This window comes from Pelophylax lessonae (assembly GCF_965119305.1).
Source record: "Pelophylax lessonae genome assembly, chromosome: 7".
Classification (NCBI taxonomy): Eukaryota; Metazoa; Chordata; class Amphibia; order Anura; family Ranidae; genus Pelophylax; species Pelophylax lessonae.
In genome coordinates this window covers 17,778,449-17,801,310 of record NC_138774.1, presented here as the reverse complement: position 1 = coordinate 17,801,310, position 22,862 = coordinate 17,778,449, and the positions used below count along the sequence as shown (strand labels likewise).

Genomic DNA, 22,862 nt, shown 5'->3' with positions numbered 1-22,862 from the left:
GGTCCCCCACGCCATTGTGAGGTAAGTGTATCTATGTGGGGACCTGTCTGTCTGGGGGGGTGTCAGTCTGGGACTGTGTAACCTGCCTCTGTTCACACTGTTTGTCTCCCTATCACTCGGCTGCATGCTGTGGGCTGCAAGGGGGGGGGAGCTGTGTGACACTGTGTGTGTCAGCCTTGTCAGTGTGAAAAGCTGTGTGCTGTGGGGCATGTTTTGGGCATGTTTGGGCACTATACAGCGATCGCTGCGGCGATCTGACATGTTTTTTTATACATGGATGACATGTGTGCATTACTGTACTGTGGAGCGGCGGTTTCGGCGCCAAACGGCGCCATTTTGCCTACACTCGCTCCGGCCGCATGTTCTACATGCATGGCGGCCATTTTCTTGTAGCCTCCCATAGGCTTTCATAGAGCGCCCTGGCAGCATCACTTCCTCTTCTCCAGGAACACCGATCGAGGCAGCAGCAGCGGCGAGGGTCTCCTCAGGTTATATCCTTCTTATCCATTGCCTGTGTCAGTTTTATTGTCCCTGTGGGGGTCTCATTGTGCTTGTGTGTGGGCTGCGCTCGCCGCGCTTGTTAAAGGGGCAGTTGACCCTTTATTATCCGGCATTTGTAATAGGGGCGATGGATTCTCAGGAGGGCAAATTTCCTACCGCCTTGGTGAAAAGCCAGGGGACCGCTGTTTCCCCCCCAGGGGGGGATTTAGCCACTATTGTGGCTGGCCTTGCTGCTCAGGTGCAGATGCTGGTGGCTGCTCAATCTACTAAAAGACCCAGAGTTTCTCTTTCCTCTGATTCTGAGGGTGAAGGTGATGGGGCTGTTATGGCGGGGGCCTCCTTATCGGGGTCCCGCTCCTCCCTGGATCTAGTGGGGTCCGAGGTGGAGGCTGAAGTTGAAGGGGTTGATAATTCTCCCCCTGGCTCGCCTGAAGAGCTTGCAATCATGGATGAATTGATTGCTTCCATAAAACAAACGCTGCGTTTGCAGGATGAAGTGTGTCCCCCCGCTGCCTTGGCGGCTTATGGGACGCAGAGAAAACGCAGGACGCCGCAGGTTTTTCCCTGCAATGATGATTTTCAGCGCGCTGTTAAGGAACAATGGCGCAATCTGCGCAAACCTTTTGCTGTACCAAGTAGGTTCAAGCTGCGTTATCCTTTCTCGCCTTCCACTGATGAAAGGTGGTGTGTGCCACCCCCAGTGGATCACGCAATTGCGGTTTTAAACAAATCCACTGCGATTCCTGCAGAGGATTCCCCTGTGTTCCGTGATGCCACGGATAGGAGATTGGAGTCTCTTGCCCGTCATACTTATTCTGTTACGGGTTCTATGCTTAAGGCTCTGTTTGCCTCTCTCATGGCGGCCCAGGCGGTCGCAAGTTGGACGCAGATGCTTAGGCGCGTCCTAGTGGCCGATTCGGCCTCGCCGTCGACCCTGGATATGGTGGATCAAATCCACCAGGGTGTCATGTATCTGTGTGATGCGGACTTGGACCTAGTCCCGTTGGCTGCACGTGTGCACAGCGTGGCGGTGTTGTCTCGCCGCCTGGTTTGGTTGAAATGTTGGTCGGTGGACCAGTCTTCACGTAAGACCTTAGCCAATCTGCCTTATGATGGGTCTCGCCTTTTTGGGGAGTCCTTGGATGTGTTGAATAAGGGGATCACCGGAGGTAAGAGCACTCTCTTGCCCCATTTCCCCAAGGCTAAGGGGGCTTCTGGGAAGAAGCATGCTAATTTTCGGCCCCCTCAGGGGTCCTTTCGTGCCTTTCGGTCGCACTACAAGGGCAAACCGTTCAAAGGTCAAGGCTCTCAGAAGAAGCCCTGGTCTGGAAAACAGAAGTCCGGTCAATCCGGATCCGCAGCCCATAACAGTGCGGCCTGAAGGGGCGCCCTCACCCAGTTTTGGGGTGGGGGGACGCTTGCTCGGTTTTCTTCAGCCCTGGTTGGCCCGCGTGCGGGACAGATGGGTTCAGGAGATCGTTCGATCTGGTTACAAGATTGAGTTTCTCTCTCGGCCGGAGAGCAGATTTTTTCCCTCAAATCTTCATCTGTCTCCAGAGCGTTTACGGGACCTGCACCTGGCGGTGCGGGACCTGAGGGCTCAGGGAGTGGTAGTTCCGGTGCCTCATCGGGACAGATTTCGGGGGTTTTATTCCAATCTGTTCACCGTGCCCAGAAAGGAGGGCAAGGTTCGTCCAATTCTGGACTTGAAGGCTCTGAACCGCTCTGTGCGGGTTCGCAAGTTCCGCATGGAATCCCTGCGGTCGGTGGTGGCTGCCCTGGTTCCGGGGGAATTCATGGCCTCCATCGATTTGATGGATGCGTATCTTCACATCCCCATTTTCGAGGGTCACCAGAGGTACCTTCGATTTGCCATTGCGGAGGATCACTACCAGTTCGTGGCGTTGCCTTTTGGTCTCGCCTCGGCTCTGCGGGTTTTCACCAAGGTGCTTGCACCGGTTCTGGCATTATTGAGGGCCCAGGGCATTTCTGTCCTGGGGTATCTGGACGACATTCTGGTTCGGTCTGCGACCAGCCAGGGTCTGGAGAAGGACCTGTCTGTCACGATGCAAACTCTGCAGGAGTTTGGTTGGACGATAAATTTTCCAAAGTCGACACTGAGTCCGTCGGTCCGTCTTCCCTACCTGGGAATGATTCTGGACTCGGTGCAGGCGAAGGTCTTCCTGCCGGAAGACAAACTCAGAACTCTTCAGGAGGAAGTCAGGTCCCTCAGGGACGTTCCGCACTCGTCTCTGCGGACGTGCATGAGATGTCTGGGATTGATGGTCTCGGCCTTCGAGGCGATTCCCTTCGCCCAGTTTCACACGCGGGGTCTCCAAGCGGAGATCCTGTCCATGTGGGACGGGCGACCTCAATCTCTGGATCTTCAAATCTCGTTGAGTCATCGCACCAGAGGAGACCTTCTGTGGTGGCTCCAGTCCCCGATGGTGTCCGGGGGCAAGTCGTTTCGTCCTATCTCGTGGACGGTAATCACCACGGATGCCAGCCTGTCGGGCTGGGGTGGTGTTCTGGGCGTTCTGTCCGCCCAGGGGACTTGGTCGGAGGGGGAGTCCTCCCTTCCGATCAACATTCTGGAATTGCGTGCGATAAATCTCTGTCTTCATCGCTGGACGGACCGGCTGCAGGGCTGCCCGGTTCGGGTGCAGACGGACAATGCCACGGCGGTGGCCTACATCAACCACCAAGGGGGCACCAGGAGTGCCCGAGCGGCTCGAGAAGTGGCCGACATTCTGTCTTGGGCCGAGACTCATGTCCCGGCGATAACGGCGGACTATCTGAGTCGCCAGACCCTGGATCAGGGGGAATGGTCTCTCCACCCGGCTGTCTTCCAGATGTTGTGCGCGAAGTGGGGTCTTCCAGATGTGGACCTGTTCGCGTCTCGTCTCAACAACAAGGTGAGAAGGTTCGTGGCAAGGACGCGCGACCCTCGGGCAGACGCGTCGGACGCGTTAGTGGCCCCGTGGCATCAGTACAGGCTGATTTACTCGTTTCCACCGATTCAGTTGCTGTCCAGGTTCCTTCGCAGGTTACACTCGGAACGCAGCACGGTGATTCTTGTGGCACCGGACTGGCCTCGCCGGTCCTGGTACGCAGACCTCGTGAATCTGGCGGTCGACGCCCCGTGGCGTCTGCCTCTTCGAGACGATCTCCTGTCTCAAGGACCAATATACCATCCTGCTTTACAGTCGCTGGCTTTGACGGCCTGGCTGTTGAGACCGAGGTCCTGAAGGAGAAGGGTCTCTCCCCAGAGGTCGTTCATACCTTGATCAACGCGAGGAAGTCTTCCTCGGGGAAGGTTTATTACCGTACTTGGAAGGCCTATTTTGCCTGGTGTGAGTCCAGGGGGTTTTCACCCCGCACGTACTCGGTTTCCCGAGTGCTGTCCTTCCTTCAAACGGGTGTCGATCAGCGTTTGGCGCTGGCTACGATAAAGGGTCAGGTGTCTGCGCTGGCCGTTCTGTTTCAACGTCCCGTGGCTTCCAACTCCTTGGTTGGCACTTTTGTTCAGGGAGTGCGGCATCTGGTTCCTCCTAGGAGGGATCCTCTGCCCCCTTGGGACTTGAATCTCGTTCTATCTGTGTTACAACGTGCTCCTTTTGAACAGATCAGGGAGATCTCGTTGTCTATGTTGTCCAAAAAGGTCGCCTTTTTGGTTGCGATCACTTCGGCTCGCAGAGTGCCGGAGCTGGCGGCTTTGTCCTGCAAGTCTCCGTATCTGGTTGTTCATTTGGATAAGGTGGTCTTGCGACCTAATCCTTCTTTTCTTCCGAATCGAGTTTCGGAATTCCATCTTAATGAGGATATTGTCTTGCCTTCGCTGTGCGCGAAGCCTAAACATCCAAAGGAGGTGAGATTACATTCTTTGGATGTTGTTCGGGCGATAAGGGTTTACCTTAAATCGACTGAGTCTTTTCGAAAGACGGACTCCTTGTTTGTTCTTCCAGAGTGTCCTCGGAAGGGCATGGCGGCGTCGGCCTCTACCATCGCCAAATGGATCAGGCAGACCATTGAACAGGCCTATGCTTTGCAGGGGAAGGTTCCCCCTGTGCCTGTGAAGGCGCACTCTACTAGATCTTTGAGTATGTCTTGGGCCTGTCGTCATGGGGCTTCTGTAGCCCAGGTGTGTAAGGCTGGTCGACCGTGCATACTTTCACAAAATTCTACAAAGTAGATGTTCAGGCATCGGCGGATGCTTCCTTTGGCCGCAAGGTTCTTAGTGCGGCAATTCCCTAGGGTCCCTTGTTGGGGACCTCTGGCTGTTGGGATAAGTTTTTTATCCCCTGGTTATTTGTCTTTTCCTGGGTTGTTGCTCCTGTTGAGCACTTGTTTTTCCTGTAGCCCAGCTGGTTTCCTTCCTTTGGTAAGGTTCCTTTCTTTGATGCGGAGACTGCGTTGCCTTTCGGCGCGGATGCGTTTCCCACCCCTCATGTTTGCACTGCTTTGGGACGTCCCCATATGTGACGAATATGAAGAGGCGGCGACTGTCGGAGGACGTAAGAGAAAACTGAATTTTTGTAAAATCTTACCTGTAAAATTCCTTTCTCTGAGTCCTCCGACAGTCGCCGCCCCCGCCCCTCTTTTTGGGTTTGGTTGTATACTCTACTGCTATTCCACTGAAACTGAGATATGGTTGCAGGAAGTAGGAGGGTATTGACTGAGGGGACCACCCCTTGAGGGTGGGATATGTTAAAAGCTTTAATGTTAACATATTTTGTTGCCTAGCTACTCCTTCGGAGCAAAGTCTAATACCCCATATGTGACGAATATGAAGAGGCGGCGACTGTCGGAGGACTCAGAGAAAGGAATTTTACAGGTAAGATTTTACAAAAATTCCGTTATTCATTTTGGTTAGAGTAAGGGAAGGTTATAACCCCTTCCAGATTTTCTTTTTTTTTTTTTTTTTTACTTTGTGTCCCATTGCAGAGATTTTCCTTCACTTCCTGTCCCATAGGCAAACAGGAAGTGAGAGGAAATCCCTGAAAATAAAAGGAATTCCTTGGGGGTCACCAGAACTGGTGCCCCCATTGGAAGATTTCTCCTCTATTACCTTTTCAGGGACAACCCAAAATTTGGGCATTTTCTTTCACTTTCAATGATAATACTAACCAGGACAAATAGGGTGAATCTCCCTATGACTGGAAGCTGGTTCCTCCAGATACCAATCTTTAGCCCAGGCCATGTGCTGTCTTCGACGGCTCAGTCTTTGTTCGGGGGGCACTCAGAGGGAACTTGGAGCATGTGGACCATTCTCATATTGGACACTATCAAGCTCCGGGAACTCTTAACGTAGAACTATAGGCAAAACTTTTTTTTATTCATTTTGGTTAGAGTAAGGGAAGGTTATAACCCCTTCCAGATTTTTTTTTTTACTTTCTGTGTCCCATTGCAGAGATTTCTTCACTTCCTGTCCCATAGGCAAACAGGAAGTGAGAGGAAATCCCTGAAAATAAAAGGAATTCCTTGGGGGTCACCAGAACTGGTGTCCCCATTGGAAGATTTCTCCTCTATTACTTTTTCTGGGACAACACAAAATTTGGGGATTTTCTTTCACTTTCAATGATTAAAGTAAACAGGACAACTAGAGAGGGTGAATCTCTCTATGATCGGAAGCTGGTCCCTTCAGACACCAATCTTTAGCCCAGGCCATGTGCTGTCTTCGACAGCTCAGTCTTTGTTCGGGGGGCACTCAGAGGGAACTCGGAGCATGTGGACCATTCTCATATTGGACACTATCAAGCTCCGGGAACGCTTAACGTAGAACTATAGGCAAAACTTTTTTATTCATTTTGGTTAGACAACTAGAGAGGGTGAATCTCCCTAACGGGGGCACAGACAGCAATAAAAACTCACAGGGGTTCTAAACCCTCTCCACGCTATCCAAAACTTAAAAAAAAACAACAAATGTTTGCTTTTGGTTATACTTTAATGGAAATTACTAAAAGTCCAGAAGAGGACCCATGCACAGAAATCCTCCCACCTCTTCAAGCCATAGCTCGTCTGCGCATTCTCAGCAGATGTGTAATACCGCACTGACCTGCAGCTGGGGGAATACACTGCTCAAAAAAATTAAAGGAACACTTTTTGAACAGAGTACAGCATCAAGTTAATTAAACTCCTGGGATATTGATCTGGTCAGTTAAGTAGCAGAGGGGGTTGTTAATCAGTTTCAGCTGCTTTGGTATTAATTACCAGGCGCAATAGATGGGCAGCAATGAGACGACCTCCAAAACAGGAATTGTTTTACAGCCTGAGCCCTCGCAGTGGCTGTCCTCTCTACTGCCTGATCCCTCGCAGAGGCTGCCCTCTCTCTCCCGCCTGATCTCTCACAGAGGCCGTCCTCTCTCCTGCCTGAGCCCCCCGCAGAGGCCATCCTCTCTCCTGCCTGAGCCCCCCGCAGAGGCCGTCCTCTCTCCTGCCTGAGCCCCCCGCAGAGGCCGTCCTCTCTCCTGCCTGAGCCCCCCGCAGAGGCCGTCCTCTCTCCTGCCTGAGCCCCCCGCAGAGGCCGTCCTCTCTCCTGCCTGAGCCCCCCGCAGAGGCCGTCCTCTCTCCTGCCTGAGCCCCCCCGCAGAGGCCGTCCTCTCTCCTGCCTGAGCCCCCCCGCAGAGGCCGTCCTCTCTCCTGCCTGAGCCCCCCCGCAGAGGCCGTCCTCTCTCCTGCCTGAGCCCCCCCGCAGAGGCCGTCCTCTCTCCTGCCTGAGCCCCCCCGCAGAGGCCGTCCTCTCTCCTGCCTGAGCCCCCCCGCAGAGGCCGTCCTCTCTCCTGCCTGAGCCCCCCCGCAGAGGCCGTCCTCTCTCCTGCCTGATCCCTCGCAGAGGCCGTCCTCTCTCCTGCCTGATCCCTCGCAGAGGCCGTCCTCTCTCCTGCCTGATCCCTCGCAGAGGCCGTCCTCTCTCCTGCCTGATCCCTCGCAGAGGCCGTCCTCTCTCCTGCCTGAGCCCCCCGCAGAGGCCGTCCTCTCTCCTGCCTGAGCCCCCCGCAGAGGCCGTCCTCTCTCCTGCCTGAGGCCCCCGCAGAGGCTGTCCTCGCTCTCTCCTGCCTGAGCCCCCCACAGGGGCCGTCCTCTCTCTCTCCTGCCTGAGCCCCCCGCAGAGGCCATCCTCTCTCTCTCCTGCCTGAGCCCCCCGCAGAGGCCGTCCTCTCTCTCCTGCCTGAGCCCCCCGTAGAGGCCATCCTCTCTCTCTCTCTCTCTCCTGCCTGAGCCCCCCGCAGAGGCCGTCCTCTCTCTCTCCTGCCTGAGCCCCCCGCAGAGGCCGTCCTCTCTCTCTCCTGCCTGAGCCCCCCGCAGAGGCCGTCCTCTCTCTCTCCTGCCTGAGCCCCCCGCAGAGGCCGTCCTCTCTCTCTCCTGCCTGAGCCCCCCGCAGAGGCCGTCCTCTCTCTCTCCTGCCTGAGCCCCCCGCAGAGGCCGTCCTCTCTCTCTCCTGCCTGAGCCCCCCGCAGAGACCGTCCTCTCTCTCCTGCCTGAGCCCCCCGTAGAGGCCGTCCTCTCTCTCTCTCCTGCCTGAGCCCCCCGCAGAGGCCGTCCTCTCTCTCTCCTGCCTGAGCCCCCCGCAGAGGCCGTCCTCTCTCTCCCCTGCCTGAGCCCCCCCCAGAGGCCGTCCTCTCTCCTGCCTGAGCCCCCCGCAGAGGCCGTCCTCTCTCTCTCCTGCCTGAGCCCCCCGCAGAGGCCGTCCTCTCTCTCTCCTGCCTGAGCCCCCCGCAGAGGCCGTCCTCTCTCTCTCCTGCCTGAGCCCCCCGCAGAGGCCGTCCTCTCTCTCTCCTGCCTGAGCCCCCCGCAGAGGCCGTCCTCTCTCTCTCCTGCCTGAGCCCCCCGCAGAGGCCATCCTCTCTCTCTCTCCTGCCTGAGCCCCCCGCAGAGGCCGTCCTCTCTCTCTCTCCTGCCTGAGCCCCCCGCAGAGGCCGTCCTCTCTCTCTCCTGCCTGAGCCCCCCGCAGAGGCCGTCCTCTCTCTCTCTCTCCTGCCTGAGCCCCCCGCAGAGGCCGTCCTCTCTCTCTCTCCTGTCTGACTCCCACAGAGACTGCCTCCTCTCCTGCCTGAGCCCTCACAGAAACTGTTTTTTCTGCCTGAGCTTTTGCAGAGGCTGCCACCTCCACTACATGAGCAGTCTGATCTCCCTCCTCGGCTGCTTTTAATTGTAGTTCTTGACAGCTGCTTTAAATGTGTTTTTAGTTGTGGCAGTTTGGAGAGCATTTCTGGTCTTGGGCCATTTTTTAGAAAGGTGTCCTTTCTATTGGCAAGATGCAGACGAGTAAAAATGGCAAAAGAAAAAAATGTAATAATAAAGTTTACCTTTCTGTAGATTTGGGATGAAGACAAATATAACATTTTATAGGGTGTTGGGTTCTGGGCTGCATGCTGGCTTTTTGCCACTGCATGGAAAGTGGGTGAAAGTGTTTACTTAGCAGTAATAAATGATTACAATAAACCATTTGTTAAAGTTCTTTATAGAGTTTTTAACTCAGTCAAGAGCTTATCCTTGTGTGAAAACATTGTTTGTCTCTTCCAGGAACGGGGCGGCTCAAAGCCATCCGTCCAGGTAAAGGAGAGTCGTCTAACTGGTACCAGTCCGCTGAGAGAGCCGGAAACATGCCTGGCGCCTCGTCAAAGTCTTTAGGTTCAGGTATTTACCATGTTTTCTGTTTGGTTTTTTAAAGTGAATCTGTCAGGTATGGTAATCTTTGAACGTGTGCGCGACACAAATTGCCTGTCTGTACCTTTCCAACACACCGGGGCTACTCCTGAGATCCTAAGGGGCCCCCAGAATCAGGACGCTAAGGGCTCATTCACACTAGCATTGCTCTCTAAAGAGCGATCCGCATTCAGGGTGCTCTTTAGAGACCATTTGACTTTGTCGCCTCTTCCTCACCACCTGCTTTATTCCCTGAAACTCTGCACTAGAACGCTGCAACCACATGCATTTCACACGGTTACAGGGCGCTTGCACAGCAGCCCCTTGCAATTGATTGGGTCACATTCAGAGGGCGCTACAGCCGCTGAAAGCTACAGGGGTTATAATTCCTGTTGTGGTCATGGCATGTGTATACCCACGATCCCTGCCTCTGCAGCTAAAGAGGGATGCGGTTGCTGGGAGTTAACAACTTGACTCTGCCGGGTTTTACTGCACCCCTCACTGCTAATGTGAATGTGCCCTTATTGGACTGAGGCCGTTCCTCTGACTTGGTGTTCTGCCACACACCTTGCCATCCCACAGACCAATGAACAGCACTTTGATGACCAGTAACATTGTTCTTATTGGTTCATCAGGGGTGGCGATGATACAGCTGTGTGGGATCTGGGGAATATCATGGCGGATTTCGGTTTTGCAAGTACCTTGTGGCCTCTGCTCTTGGAAAAACTTTAGTATATTGGGTTCCTTTTAGTGTATCTGTAGTTAATTTTAGTTTTGTATACATTGGTAATACAAACCCCTATGAAAATGTTATTTGTTTATTTTATGTCCTGTCTGCATGAGGCCTAAAGAGCCGGTTCACACTACTCCGACTTGGGACGCGCGACTTGTGTGCCCTCAAGTCGCCCCAAGTCTCTTGTCATTACAAATACAATGTAAATGAAGGAGAGCCGTCTTAATATGCACTACTGAAGTCGCTCCGACTTCAGAAAAGGTTCCTGTACTACTTCAAGGCGACATTATCCGACTTGTGCCCATAGACTTCAATGGGAGTCTCCTCTAAGTCGGATCCTTATCTATTTTCAAGCGACTGTGATCAGATTTCCCAGGAAGAAGAAAAAAATTAGCCAGGCATTCCTCACAGACAAAGTCGCCTAGCGTTTAAGTCTCTTCAAAGTCGCGCTAAAGTCGGCGCTAAAAAGTCGGCGCTAAAAAGTCGCTCCTTCATGGGGCGACTTTGAGTCGGAGTAGTGTGAACCGGCTCTTATTCAAACAAAACTTTTTTTGTCCCCCCATTTCCACTATTTCTGAATTATTTTGTCACTTTTACAGGATAACCTACATCTTTCATTGTTAGTGCCTTAAAATAAATCTGGGTCACCAGCTATAGCCGTTTTATATCTGGTAAAGATAATGTGTGTCATACAGTTCAGCATACAGGACGCACAGCAGTTTAAATATTAACAAGTTAAGCTATTATTGTTTGTTCAAAACATTTACAATGCTGCAATGCACAGGTGTGTTATCCTGGTCATAAATCTGTGACACCATTATAAATTCTGTATAACGTATTCGTAGCAACTTGGACCTTGTATGTCATTGTGGGAGCAATCTTGTAAAAGATTAATTGCCAGTGATTGGGAAGTAGGAGTCAGGCAACATAGCTTTTGATCCATTTACAGACTAAAAATGACGGGATTTCATTAAGTTTATTGCTCAGTCACGTCAATCCACCCATTGCCACCATCTACTGGATTAACAGGTGGCAGTGATGAGCCTGCAGGGGGTGGGATCCCATGGTAACAGGTCCCATTGTGATTTCATTAAGGTTATTGCTCAGTCACGTCAATCCACCCATTGCCACCATCTACTGGATTAACAGGTGGCAGTGATGAGCCTGCAGGGGGTGGGATCCCATGGTAACAGGTCCCATTGTGATTTCATTAAGGTTATTGCTCAGTCATGTCAATCCACCCATTGCCACCATCTACTGGATTAACAGGTGGCAGTGATGAGCCTGCAGGGGTGGGATCCATTTGGAGCGGGACCCATTGCCACCATCTACTGGAATACCAGGTGGCCGTGATGAGCATGCAGGAGTGGGATCCATTGGGAGCGGCACCCATTGGGATTTCATTACGTTTATTGCTCAGTCATATCAAATTACCAATTGCCACCATCTACTGGACTGCATCTTATGGGCATTTATTTGTAAGCACTGTGGTTGAGGGGCTATTATTGCTTTAAACAAAGTTTCTCTTTCGTTCATTGACCGATACAGCTCTTCAGTATTCTGAACCATTGGGTTATATTGCCCCCTACATGAGTAGGACACTAGGCAGGAAAAAGAACTTGGGCAGTCCTAGATGGTATACTCCCCCCCTCTCTGCTATAGGTCTCCAGTTTTTTTCTGCCTAGTCAGTAGTAAGGACCAAGTTCCCTGCTGGGATCTCTGGTCCTGGCGATTTTTTTCCTTTGAAATGGCTTTTTTCTCCTGGTTTTTTTCCTGCGAGATCTACAATCAACTGGGCGACAGGCAGGATAATCTGGATCCAGTGGTCACCCCAGTCTGGCCAGCGAGCGCATGCAGACCACAGCTCCACGCTAGGTCGGCCCTGATATAACCCCACTGGACAGGGGCTGGTCTGCAAGATAAACGCCTCGTGAGGTTGCATACGACCTGGTCTCGGCCTGAGTAGTAGCGTTCCTTCTGGCCGACAGCCCCCCCATTTCCATGGCGAGGAGGTACTGTCTGGAGCAGTGCCCGCCTGGTTCTTGGTGTGGTGAGCAGCTTTCCCCCCACTCCCTCTGGAGGGTTTTGGGGTGGACACGGGTGCCTGTAGGTCATCTTGCGACCAACCCCCCCCCCCCCATCTGGAATTAGCATTGTGATTGGGGCTGGTGTATTGTACTGTGCTGGTTGTGGGGGCGGGGTGCCGATATCAGCCGGGGGGACACCTGTGCCTGGTCCCCCCTTTCCTTGTGATGACAGCCTGGACTCCTGGGTTTTTTTCTATCCCTTTGGATGCGGCACGTGGAGCAAGTGCATCCTGGTGCATTCGGTTCTACTCTGGTGGGGTGGTGAGTCTGGTGGGGTCCCTCCCTCTCTCTGCTGCAGATTGTGGCGTGCTGTGTTTGCTGGTGACCTGGTGGTGCTACCAGAGCTATGGGGGTGTCCCTTTGCAGTGCTATACACTTTTTGTGGGGGTCCCCCTCTTTATTGATGAAGTGTCTGGAGCATGTTTCCTCACCTGACTCCTCTGAGGCTGCAGGTCCCTCGGGGTCCCAGCCATCCTTTGATGCACTGCCATGCCCACCCTGCGGTGTCGATTGCCACGCTCCCTGAACTATCAGATAGTGAGGATGATTTCTCCAAACCTGTAGCTGCGCACGAGAAGGCGCTGGTGGATGCACTGATTGTGTCTGTGCGTGAAACTTTAAAAATGGAGGATGAAGCTGCAGCAGAGGTGGCTGTCCCCTTTGGCACTCACAAGCTGCCTGGCAAGACAAAAGTGTTTCCTTATCCCTCCTATTTTGTCCTTGGTGGTCCACAAAGATAAGGTGGTTCTTTGCCCTTGTCCGTTGTTCCTTCCTGAGGTAGTCTCTGATTTCCATTTGAATGAAGACCTTGTGTTGCCTCCTAAGGAGTTTGCTTTGCATGCCTTGGATGTTGTTAGGGCGGTTCCGGTGTATTTGGCAGCTACGGAGTCTTTTCGAAGGTCAGACTCACTGTTTGTGATAACGGACGGGCCAAGAAAAGGGCTGTCCACTTCTTCTGCGACCATTTTCAGATGGATCAAACAGACAGTGACTCAGGTTCCTCCTTTCCTTGTCACGACGCACTGTACTCAGGCTCTTAGTATTTTTTTGGCCTTTCGTCAGGCGTCAGTGGCACAGGCTTGCAAGGCAGCCACCTGGTCGTCGGTGCACACTTTCACTAAATTATATAAAGTAGATGTGTTGGCATCTGTGGATGCTTCCTTTGGCCGCAGAGTTTAGAAGGCTGTTGTTTAGAGGGGCTGTTCCCAATTTAGGGGTGTATTCCGGTTGGGGCTACAGTTGTTTTTTGTTGAGCTCCTGTTTACCTGGTTATTGTGTTTGGCCTTGTGATTTTTTTGTTGTCCCACCCCTCTAGTTTGGCACCACCATGGGACATCCCAATGGTTCAAAATACTGAAGAGCTGTGTCCGTCAATGAACGAAAGAGAAAATGAGATTTTTGACTTACTGTAAAATCCATTTCTCTGAGTTCTTTGACGGACACAGCACCCACCCCTCTGTGGAGTTGTATTACTCCCTGACACTGATTGTTACAAAACTGAAGACCTATAGCAGAGAGGGGGAGTATACTACCTAGGCCTGCCCATAGGCGGAGCCATTTTTTTTTTCCTGCCTAGTGTCCTACTCCTGTAGGGGGCAATATAACCCAAATGGTTCAGTATACTAAAAATCTGTATTAGTCAATGAACTCCAAGAAATGGATTTTACGATAAGTCAGAAATCCCATTGGTCAGTTTTCTATCTTTATTCTGATTTCAGTGCTTGTTCTTGTTACCTTTGCCACTGTTTATTGCCCCTCTGCAGTTGTTTGTAGTGATTTATCCTGGCTACAGTTCCCAGCCCTGCAAAAACAAAAATTGTGGTAGTGATCCAACATGGAGCACTCCCACGGAAAGCCAACTAAGGATACTCGAGCAAGGAAATTAGTGCAAAACGGTAAATTTTATTTAGGCACTTGTGCCAATAAAAAATGAGAAAAAAAGATTAAATACAAGGCAATGGAGAGATACACTGTTTGGACATTGTTAAAAAAAACATGTAATAAAAAGTGGCATAAGACACATGTAACAGTAGAGACTGGAGCCGGTCAATACCGGATGAGGATGATCTAGTGATATTTCTGGACTGGCTAATACACTCAAGGGTGAATAAAGACAAGAAAACCAGATACTAGTATATATCTCATACGTGACCTCACATACCACCAGACATGTATCGAACAATGAGCTCGGTACGGTTGCCAGGTGGTATGTAATGACCTATAGATGCATCAGCCCTGTCTGACCTTTTTTTCTTTCCTCTCAGGGGATTTGGGGTTTGAAAACAGCTCCACAAATATTGAAAACAGAAGAAACCTTCAGAACCATCAAGTGGCACGCAGGGAGCCTCCACCTCCACCTCCACCCCCCATGGAAAGGCGGTAATATATATTGGCATGTTAATGTAAACCTGATTTAGTCCTAGGCAATAAACTGAGCATGTGCCAGGGGCATACATATAGGGGACACAGGGTCGCCATTGCATCCCGGGCCCATTCTCCAGGGGGTCTGTGCGCCCCCCCTGTATGCTTGAATTGGAGGGTAGTGGGGGCGTTGGCATGTAGAGGAACTGATCCCTCCATGTAGCCAATAAATACCCGCTTGCCTCAAAAGTGAGACATCAGGGGTGTCTTTAGACCCATGATATTTCACCAAAGCCCCCCAACAGGGGTCCTAAAAATTATGTTAAATAAAAAAATGCAATGGTAAAAAACAATATAAAATGTAAACAACGAAAATAAACAGCTGCTAACACCAGTGGCAGAACTACCAGGGTCGCAAAGGTCGCACTTGTGACTTGACTCTGGCGTTCGCCACCGTGGGATGTCAGGAATGTTGCCCGCTGCAGGACCATAATAAAGGGTCCCATGTTGAGAGTTAAGGGCCCCAGGTTGAGTGGGATGGGTCCTGGTCGGGGGCCAGTGGGGCCATTTATGGTTTCTTGCCCTGAAGTTTCTAGTTACGCCCCTGGCATGTGCTGAAACTATATATAAGCCGAAGTTTAATTTGGTGAAAACACCAGAATTAACCTGTTGCTGCCTATGTAGAAGGGTGGGCTTTACTGTGTGACACTGTGGCCGATGTTTGTGCTGAGACTCACTGCAGCACAGAGACTGAGCTGTCAAAGACATTGTAAACTGGTGGCGCCATTGGATCTTTGGCTTCCCAATCGCACGGGAGTGCCCGGAGAGGCATGGGAGGGGGGAAGAATGATGTCCCCTCCTTCTGCCTGTAAAAGCAACCCAGCGGCTAATCAGTGAGGGAATCGCTGGCTGAAAGCAAATATTTCTGGATGATGCCTGTAGCTGCAATGATCATCCAGATATCTCCTCTTCAAGTCCAGGACCTGAAGTGGTTAAGGAATAAGTCCACTTTCAGACAAATTATTTTTGCCGCATTGACCTAAACGACTCCACCCTCCTCCTCCACAGATGTTTACTTACCAAGCAAGATCTGACGCCACCTCCATTGATATGCAGCGCTAAAAGGCTTCCCGTCCTAGCCCCACCTCTGCAATACACCTTCATAGATCTGTATGAGGCTCGTCTACCTTGGTCTTTCTGCTGAGAGATGGCCCCATAAATGTCTGTGAGGCTGTAATGTGCAGGCTCGACCAGGAGAGGGAGTCTTTTTTACCACTAAATGTGAACTAACAATGGAGTTTGCGGACCTGGGCTCTTGGTAAGTATAAATCTGTGATGGGTGAGAGTGGCAGCGTTTAGGTCTGGGCAAAAAGAATAAGTGCACTTTGTCTGAGCATGCTGCACTATGCATTGGGAGGAGTTATGCAAATATTAAAATGTCTGGATGTCAGTGTGGAGGAGTGGGCATTCTTAGGTAGGCTGTATTTGCATGCAGACCACCCTAGGTAACGTCAACATGTGATGCTGAACCTCCATAATATAAAATACACTGTGCATATAGTTGTTATGGTTCATCACATTGGCGCTCAGTGGGTGTTTAACCACTTTACCACCGTAGGATTTTGCTGTCTTACGTCCGGGCCACTTTTTGCGATTCGGCACCTTGCGACTTTAACTGACTAAATGCGCGGTCATGCAACGCCGTACCCAAACGAAATTTACGTCCTTTTTTTCCCACAAACAGAGCTTTCTTTTGGTGGTATTTGATCACCTGTGCATATTTTTACTTTTTGCGCTATAAACAAAAAAAGAGCGAACATTTTGAAAAAAATAACAATATTTTTCAAATTTTTTTATATGAAATTCCCCCCAAAAAAATGTAAAAATCAAAATTTTTTATCATTTTTGGCCAATTTGTTTTCTGCTACATATTTTTGGTAAAAAAAATCGCAATAAACGTATTTTGATTGGTTTGCGCAAAAGTTATTGCGTTTACTAACTAAGGGAAAGATTTCTGTCGTTTTTGGTGTTTTTTTTTTAACGAGTAATGGCGGCGATCTGCGATTTTTTTTTTTTTTGCGGGACTGCGACATTGGGGCGGACAGATCGGACCCTTGACTGACATTTTTGACACTTTTGGTGGTACCAGTGACATTACTACAGTAATCAGTGCATTAAATATGCACTGTTACTGTAAAAATGACACTGGCAGGGAAGGGGTTAATTTTATTGGAGGGTTAATGTATGCCTGGTGCTAACGTGTGTGGGGGGAGGTGACTGAGTGACACAGGGACAGATCGCGGGTTCAGCTATGCTGAACCCTGCAATCTGTCACTGCCTCTCACTTAGGAGATCCGCCCGCTCTGTTTACACAAGCGGGTGGATCTCCACACTCGATTCCCCGACGATCGGGGAAGATCAGCGGCGATCGCCGCTGCTCCTCCCCTGTCCCAACTCCCGCTGTGTCTTAACACAGCGGGAGCGAGCCTCCGGCGACGCGCGCGCCGCCCACAAGGGGAGGAGTCCAGCGACGTAGGTCTACGTCGCTGGACGATAACGAGCCACATTGCTGCAGTAGCAGCAATGTGAGCGGACGTAAAGTGGTTAAAGTGTTATCAGAATGGACTGTGTCTTCCTTCACCACACCACCTGTGCTCCCCTCTAAGGTAATGGGCACTCACCAGATGTTAATGACAATAAGATTTTGAATGCATGGGTATTTTCTCCACTTCTCTCCAACTTCACTCCACTGGCCAATTCTTTATTTGAATCATTGGAAATACATACTGAGGTATATGAGCACACCAAAGAAAGGGGTGTCTGTCCAGTTTGTGTCCAAATAAGGAATTGGCCAGTGGAGAGAAAATACCCAGGCATTCAAAGTCTTATTGTCATTAACATCTGGTGAGTGCCTATTACCTTAGGGCAGTGGTTCTCAATTCCGGTCCTCGGGACCCACTAACAGGCCAGATTTTAAGTATTACCTTGGGGGATGCAGACTAGAATACTGCAATCACTGAGCAGCAAATGAGATCACCTGTGATGTAATTTAGTTATCTTGCAAACCTGGCCTGTTGGTGGGTCCCGAGGACCGGAGTTGAGAACCACTGCCTTAGGGGGGTGCACACGTGGTGTGGTGGAGGAAGACACAGTCCATTTTGATAACACTTTAAACACCCGGATGAGCACCAATGTGATGAACCAAAAGAACTATTTGCACAGTGTACTTCATCTACCTGCAGATACCTCAAATAGGAATTGAGGACAGTGTGTTAAAAGGACACATTAGCGCTGTTTAAAGAGGAAGTAAACTCTTCCTCCCCCCCCCCCCCCCCTGCAAAGTAAATGCATAATGTGCTAGTATCACGTCACAAGTCCTACTGCGCATGCGCGGAATAGGTAGAGAATTTTGATAACATTGCAATGGTGTCGGGCACACGTCCTAGTGCGCATGCGCGGCAATGGGGCGGGCAGGGAGATCTTGTATAACAAACAGCCATCGGATCTCCATGCCCCACACTGCACCGACCCGACAATGGGACACAGTCATAAATGGACTGTGGGAGTGCGCGTGGTGGTAGGAAATGTATATATAATGTATATGATGCATGACGAAGCCACAGCTGATCCGCAACAGGAAATTACGGAGGTAGGGATTTCTGATGGGGTATGGTATTCTGACAGAACAATGGCACGGGGCTCTGAAGAAACGGTATGGGCGGCCATTTCTTCAGAGCACATGCGCCGATGACATCATCGGCTGCATGCAATGTAAATATCTTCTAAACGGTGCAAGTTTAGGAGATATTTACAGCACCTATAGGTAAGCCTTATTATAGGCTTACCTATAGGTAAAAGTAATCAAAGTGGGTTTACAACCACTTTAATGTTATTAGCTAAATGTGTTTGGATAGACATTCTGTTTAGTAACATATTATTGTGAATTTTATTTGGTTATAGCAGCTGCTGGAAGTAATTATTGATCTCTTGAGTTAATTAATCCCATTTGAGTAAGTAGAGGTGACTTAGAGGAGTAGAGCGCCGGGCGAGTGATTGCAGGTGTTCGCATCAGGCGCTGCTCGCACCGCGACCTCGGAGCGGCCGGCACGGACTTCATAACATTGAAGTCAATGCAGGTCGCTCCGGGTCGCCCCAAAGAAGCTCCGGACCCTTTTTCTAAGTCGGAGTGACTTGTGTCGCTCCTATTAGAACGGGTCCACAGCTTCTCTATGGAAGGCGACCTGTCAGGTGACCAGGTCGCCTGACAGGTCGCCCCAGTGTGAACAGGGGGCTTAGCAACCACTTTTTCTTTGTATTTACATAATATAAAATAACTGAAAATCAATGACTGTAAGGGGTGGGTCAGGGACAGGCTGGAGAAAAAAGGGGGCTAGATGATTCAGGACATCCTCCAGCCATTTCAGTCCAGGAGAAGAGACAATACAACTATGCAAAACTGAAGGAAAGGTCGGAGTTCAGCTTTAATTGTTTTGCTGACCTCACCTATTCTTCTGTTTGCAGCATGTGCAGAATGATTTCCCTCCTGTAACCCAGAGAGCTAACCCTGTATTGTGGCCCCGGTGTTCTCAATCTTCTCCTCTTTGCAGGCCTTCTCAGACGAGAGATCCCCCCGGACGGGAAAAGCCACAAATGTCCAACACCATGCGGAAACTGTTTGTGCCAGCCAGCCAGTCCGGGCAGAGGGAAGGACTGATAAAACACATCCTGACGAAGAAGGAGAATGAATATGTCAACATTGAGAACTACAAGTATGTGAATCGGGAATATCTTTCTGTCTGGTGTCGACATGCTGGGGGGAGGGTACCTACCAAGGGAAGGTCTGCTTAAAGCGGAGTTCCAGCTGCAAAATCGTTACATTAGATTTTGTGCCATCCACTTCCTTAGTGTCACCTGAAAAAGAATTGGATATTCCCAAATTTTTTTTTTTTTACTTCCCTTGTTTCAGAAGAAAATATACTCCCCTTTCCTTCAACTTCCCCCCTCTGTGGCCGCGGCCCGCGCCGTCACTTCCTGTCCTGCAATGCATCCTGGGAGCTCTTACTCATCACTCCCAGGAGGCAATGGGCAGTGACGTAGGCAGCCGGCCACTCCTCTCATTGCGTTATTTGCAAACAGGAAATGACGCGATGATGGGCGGATCCCAGCTGTCCCTATGGAAACCCTTACTATGCCGATCGCATAGTACTGGGCATGCGCAAGATTTCGCGCTGCATTCATCAGCCCCCTCCATCTTGAACTAGGAAGCAGGGCAGACATTTGCATACTGCGGCTTCGGGTGACCAGGACAAAGATGGCGGCGCTCAGCAAACTTTTTATAAAGTAAAATTTTATGATATAAAAAAAAATCGATTCTGTGGCCGGAACTCCGCTTTAACTTCTTTGCGGGTGGTACGAATAATCTTTGCTCTGCCGGAGAGCTTTGAGGGGTTTGCTACTTGACACTTCTGGGTGTGTCAGATGCCAGGTCCCTCATCAGGCACTCTGGTTTACTTCACCAGACACTTCTTGTGTCCTGTAGTAATATACCGACTGACGGGAACAAAATCACCCATTGGGGGGCACTCTATCTGACATACTCAACTTCGCTTACATTTTTTTAGTGTAGTTCACAGGGTCTCTTTTAAAGCTGAATTCCAGGAATTCAGCTCTGTAATAAAAAGTGAAAACTTACCTATAGGTACTGTAAATATCTCCTAAACCTGCACCGTTTAGGAGATATTTACATTGCATGCAGCCGATGATGTCATTGGCGCATGTGCTCTGAAGAAACGGCCACCCGTGCCGTTTCTTCAGAGCCCTGTGCCGTGCCGGGCGGCTCTCGCGCGCATGCGCGGGAGTGACGTCACACGGCTCCATCCAGTAATGCAGCCAGAGTCCGCAGACCCGGAAGGAAGACGAGCGAAGATGGATGCATCCGGCAGCGGGGACAACGTGGGTTTCGTTGCAGGTAAGTGTCACATAATGTGCTAGTATGCAATGCATGCTAGCACATAATGCATTTACTTTGCAGGGGGGGGGGGGGGAGGAAGAGTTTACTTTCTCTTTAAGATAAAAAAAACCTTCTGTGTGCAGCAGCCCCCTTCAGCCCCCCTAATACTTACCTGAGCCAGTCTTTATCCAGTGATATTGCAGGAGTATCTAAGCTGCCTCTGACTCCCCTCCTCATTGGCTGAGACAGCAGCGTGGTGTGATTTGCTCCTGCTTCTGTCAATCAAAATCATTCAGCCAATCAGGAGAGAGAGAGGGGACGGGGCCGGATCACGACTCCATGTCTGAATGGACTCAGGGAGCTGTGACTCGGCTCGGCTTCCGCCATAGCAACCTGCTTGTTGTGGGGGCACTCAATGGGAGGGAGGACCCAAGAGCAGTGAAGAGGGACCCGAGAAGATGAGGATCCAGGCTGCTCTGTGCAAAACCTACTGCACAGAGGAGGTAAGTATAACATGTTTGTTATTTAAAAAGGGAAAAAAAAAAAGGCTTAACAATCACTTTAAGGCCCCTTTCACACAGGCGGACCATTAAGATCACCCTGTCAGTTTTTTTGGCGGATCTGAACGGTCCCCCCCATGCATCCCTATGGGGCATCGAATGTCAGTGGAGACATGTCCACTGACATCCGATCCAATCCGTCAAATTTGGACGGATGCAAACCCTATTTTCCCTCCGTCCAGTGGATGGGATGAGAACGGACCGACGGTCCGTTCCCATTCGATTCCCCCATAGAGATGTATGGGGAACTGACAGCTGTGTCTCCCCGCACACAGCGCAGAGAACAGTTGTCATCCTCCTGCTCAGTGGGGGATCAGGGGATCGATCCCCCGCTGAGATAAACGGAGTCCGTCCATCGGACGGACAGTGTGAAAGGGCCCTAAGTCTAAGGAGGTGCATGACATCTCCTGGACTACTCTCTATTTACAGCTGCACTCCTTGAACATGGCTATCTCTGTATTTCAGGTCTTCAACATTAGAGTCAGTGAAGCTGCTATGCCTGCCTCTCCTCATCCTTCTGCCCAGTCACAGAAGCCTTTGTACTCATTCACAAAATACAAAGGCTTCTCTGGAGAACGACGGAAGCCCACAAGCACATTGTGGGTCGTGGTTCCGTTACACACTGCAAGGCTGACATTTACAAGCATAACTCCCATAGGCAGAGGCATGATGGGACATATAGTTCCGCAGCAGCTGGAGGGCCACCAGTTTGAGACCCCCTGTTTTAACTCGGAGTGCCTGCGCTTTTTACAAAGTGGCTGAATGCCTTGAATTCCGCTTTAACTTGTCCACACATTGCTTTAAATCTTCCAGTAGCTATGTAGCGATTGTATAAAATAACTTTTACTACATTACATATTTGTCAGATCCAAGGGAGATTGTATAGAGATTGCACAATCACATTGTAATATGTATGGTAAGATTAAGTTTAAGGACGCCTAATATGCACATGCTTAGAATGTGTGCAAGTAACACAACAAATGTTGAAGCGCAGGTAAATGCCCTGAAACAAGCACCTCAATAGCAAGTTGGCAATAGCCATATTCCTTGTACAGATCGTCTAAAAATTCTCATTCTAAAAAATTCCAGAAGGGTTTAAAAAAAAAAAAAAAAACTGCATATTGAGCACCACAAACTGAAAACACTATTTCATTCATTTTTAATATTCAAAGCAAACTTCCCTCATCCATCTATGTCTCCATTTATTGAGAAATCACTTTGAAAAACACCCTCCTATCATTTATAGCTGCGGCCATCTTGAGTAAGGGCAGGTGATTCATGTAGCATTTACTTCTTGGCAGTGCCGAGACAAGGTCATCCAGCGCCCGGGGCAAAGATGCCAAACTGCACCCCCCCCCCCTTCCTTTAGGGTTAGGGTAAGGGCAGCCTATTTATACACAATTAAGGTTTTGCATCTGGAGTGCGGCCATTCAGGACTTATTTGCTTTACTAGATACCAGGAAACAGTAAAAGAAAAGGTAAAAAAAAAAAAAAAAGTTTAACCACTTGCCGACCGCTCACTGTGCTGCTACTGCGGCTCCCCTGGGTCCAGCGACATAGACGTACGTCGCTGGACTCCTAGTGGTCTCGGCGGTTTAGACACAGAGGGAATCGGGCCAGAGGAGGAGAGGCGGCGATTGCCACCTCTCTTCTCCGATCGTCGGGGAAAGTGTGAGAAGATCCGCCCGCTTCTGTAAACAAAGCAGGCGGATCTTCTCTGTGACAGACAGGGAGAGATCACAGGATTCAGCATAGCTGAACCTGCGATCTCTGTCTGTGTCACAGAACCCCCTCCCCCCACACACGTCAGTAAGCATGAGGCATACATTTAACCCCTTGATCACCAACAGTATTAACCCCTTCCCTGCCAATGTCATTACAGTAACAGTGCATATTTTTAGCACTGATTACTGTAATAATGTCACTGGTCCCCCCAAAAGTGTCAAAAATGTCAGTCAGGGGTCCGATCTGTCTGCCGCAATCCCGCAAAAAATCGCAGATCGCCGCCATTACTAGTAAAAAAA

The 22,862-nt window shown here is 50.3% G+C and overlaps 1 protein-coding gene across 2 annotated transcripts in view; it reads left to right on the top strand.

The window, feature by feature from the left end:
- The window catches only part of OCRL (OCRL inositol polyphosphate-5-phosphatase), a 194,325-nt gene that overhangs the window by 53,126 nt on the left and 118,337 nt on the right, over positions 1 to 22,862 (top strand). For both annotated transcript variants that reach the window (XM_082263610.1, XM_082263609.1), the window contains exons 5-7: positions 9,025 to 9,138; positions 14,232 to 14,346; positions 18,936 to 19,097. In XM_082263610.1, coding sequence (XP_082119736.1) covers positions 9,025 to 9,138; positions 14,232 to 14,346; positions 18,936 to 19,097 — 391 coding nt within the window. The remainder of the gene's footprint in view (positions 1 to 9,024; positions 9,139 to 14,231; positions 14,347 to 18,935; positions 19,098 to 22,862) is intronic.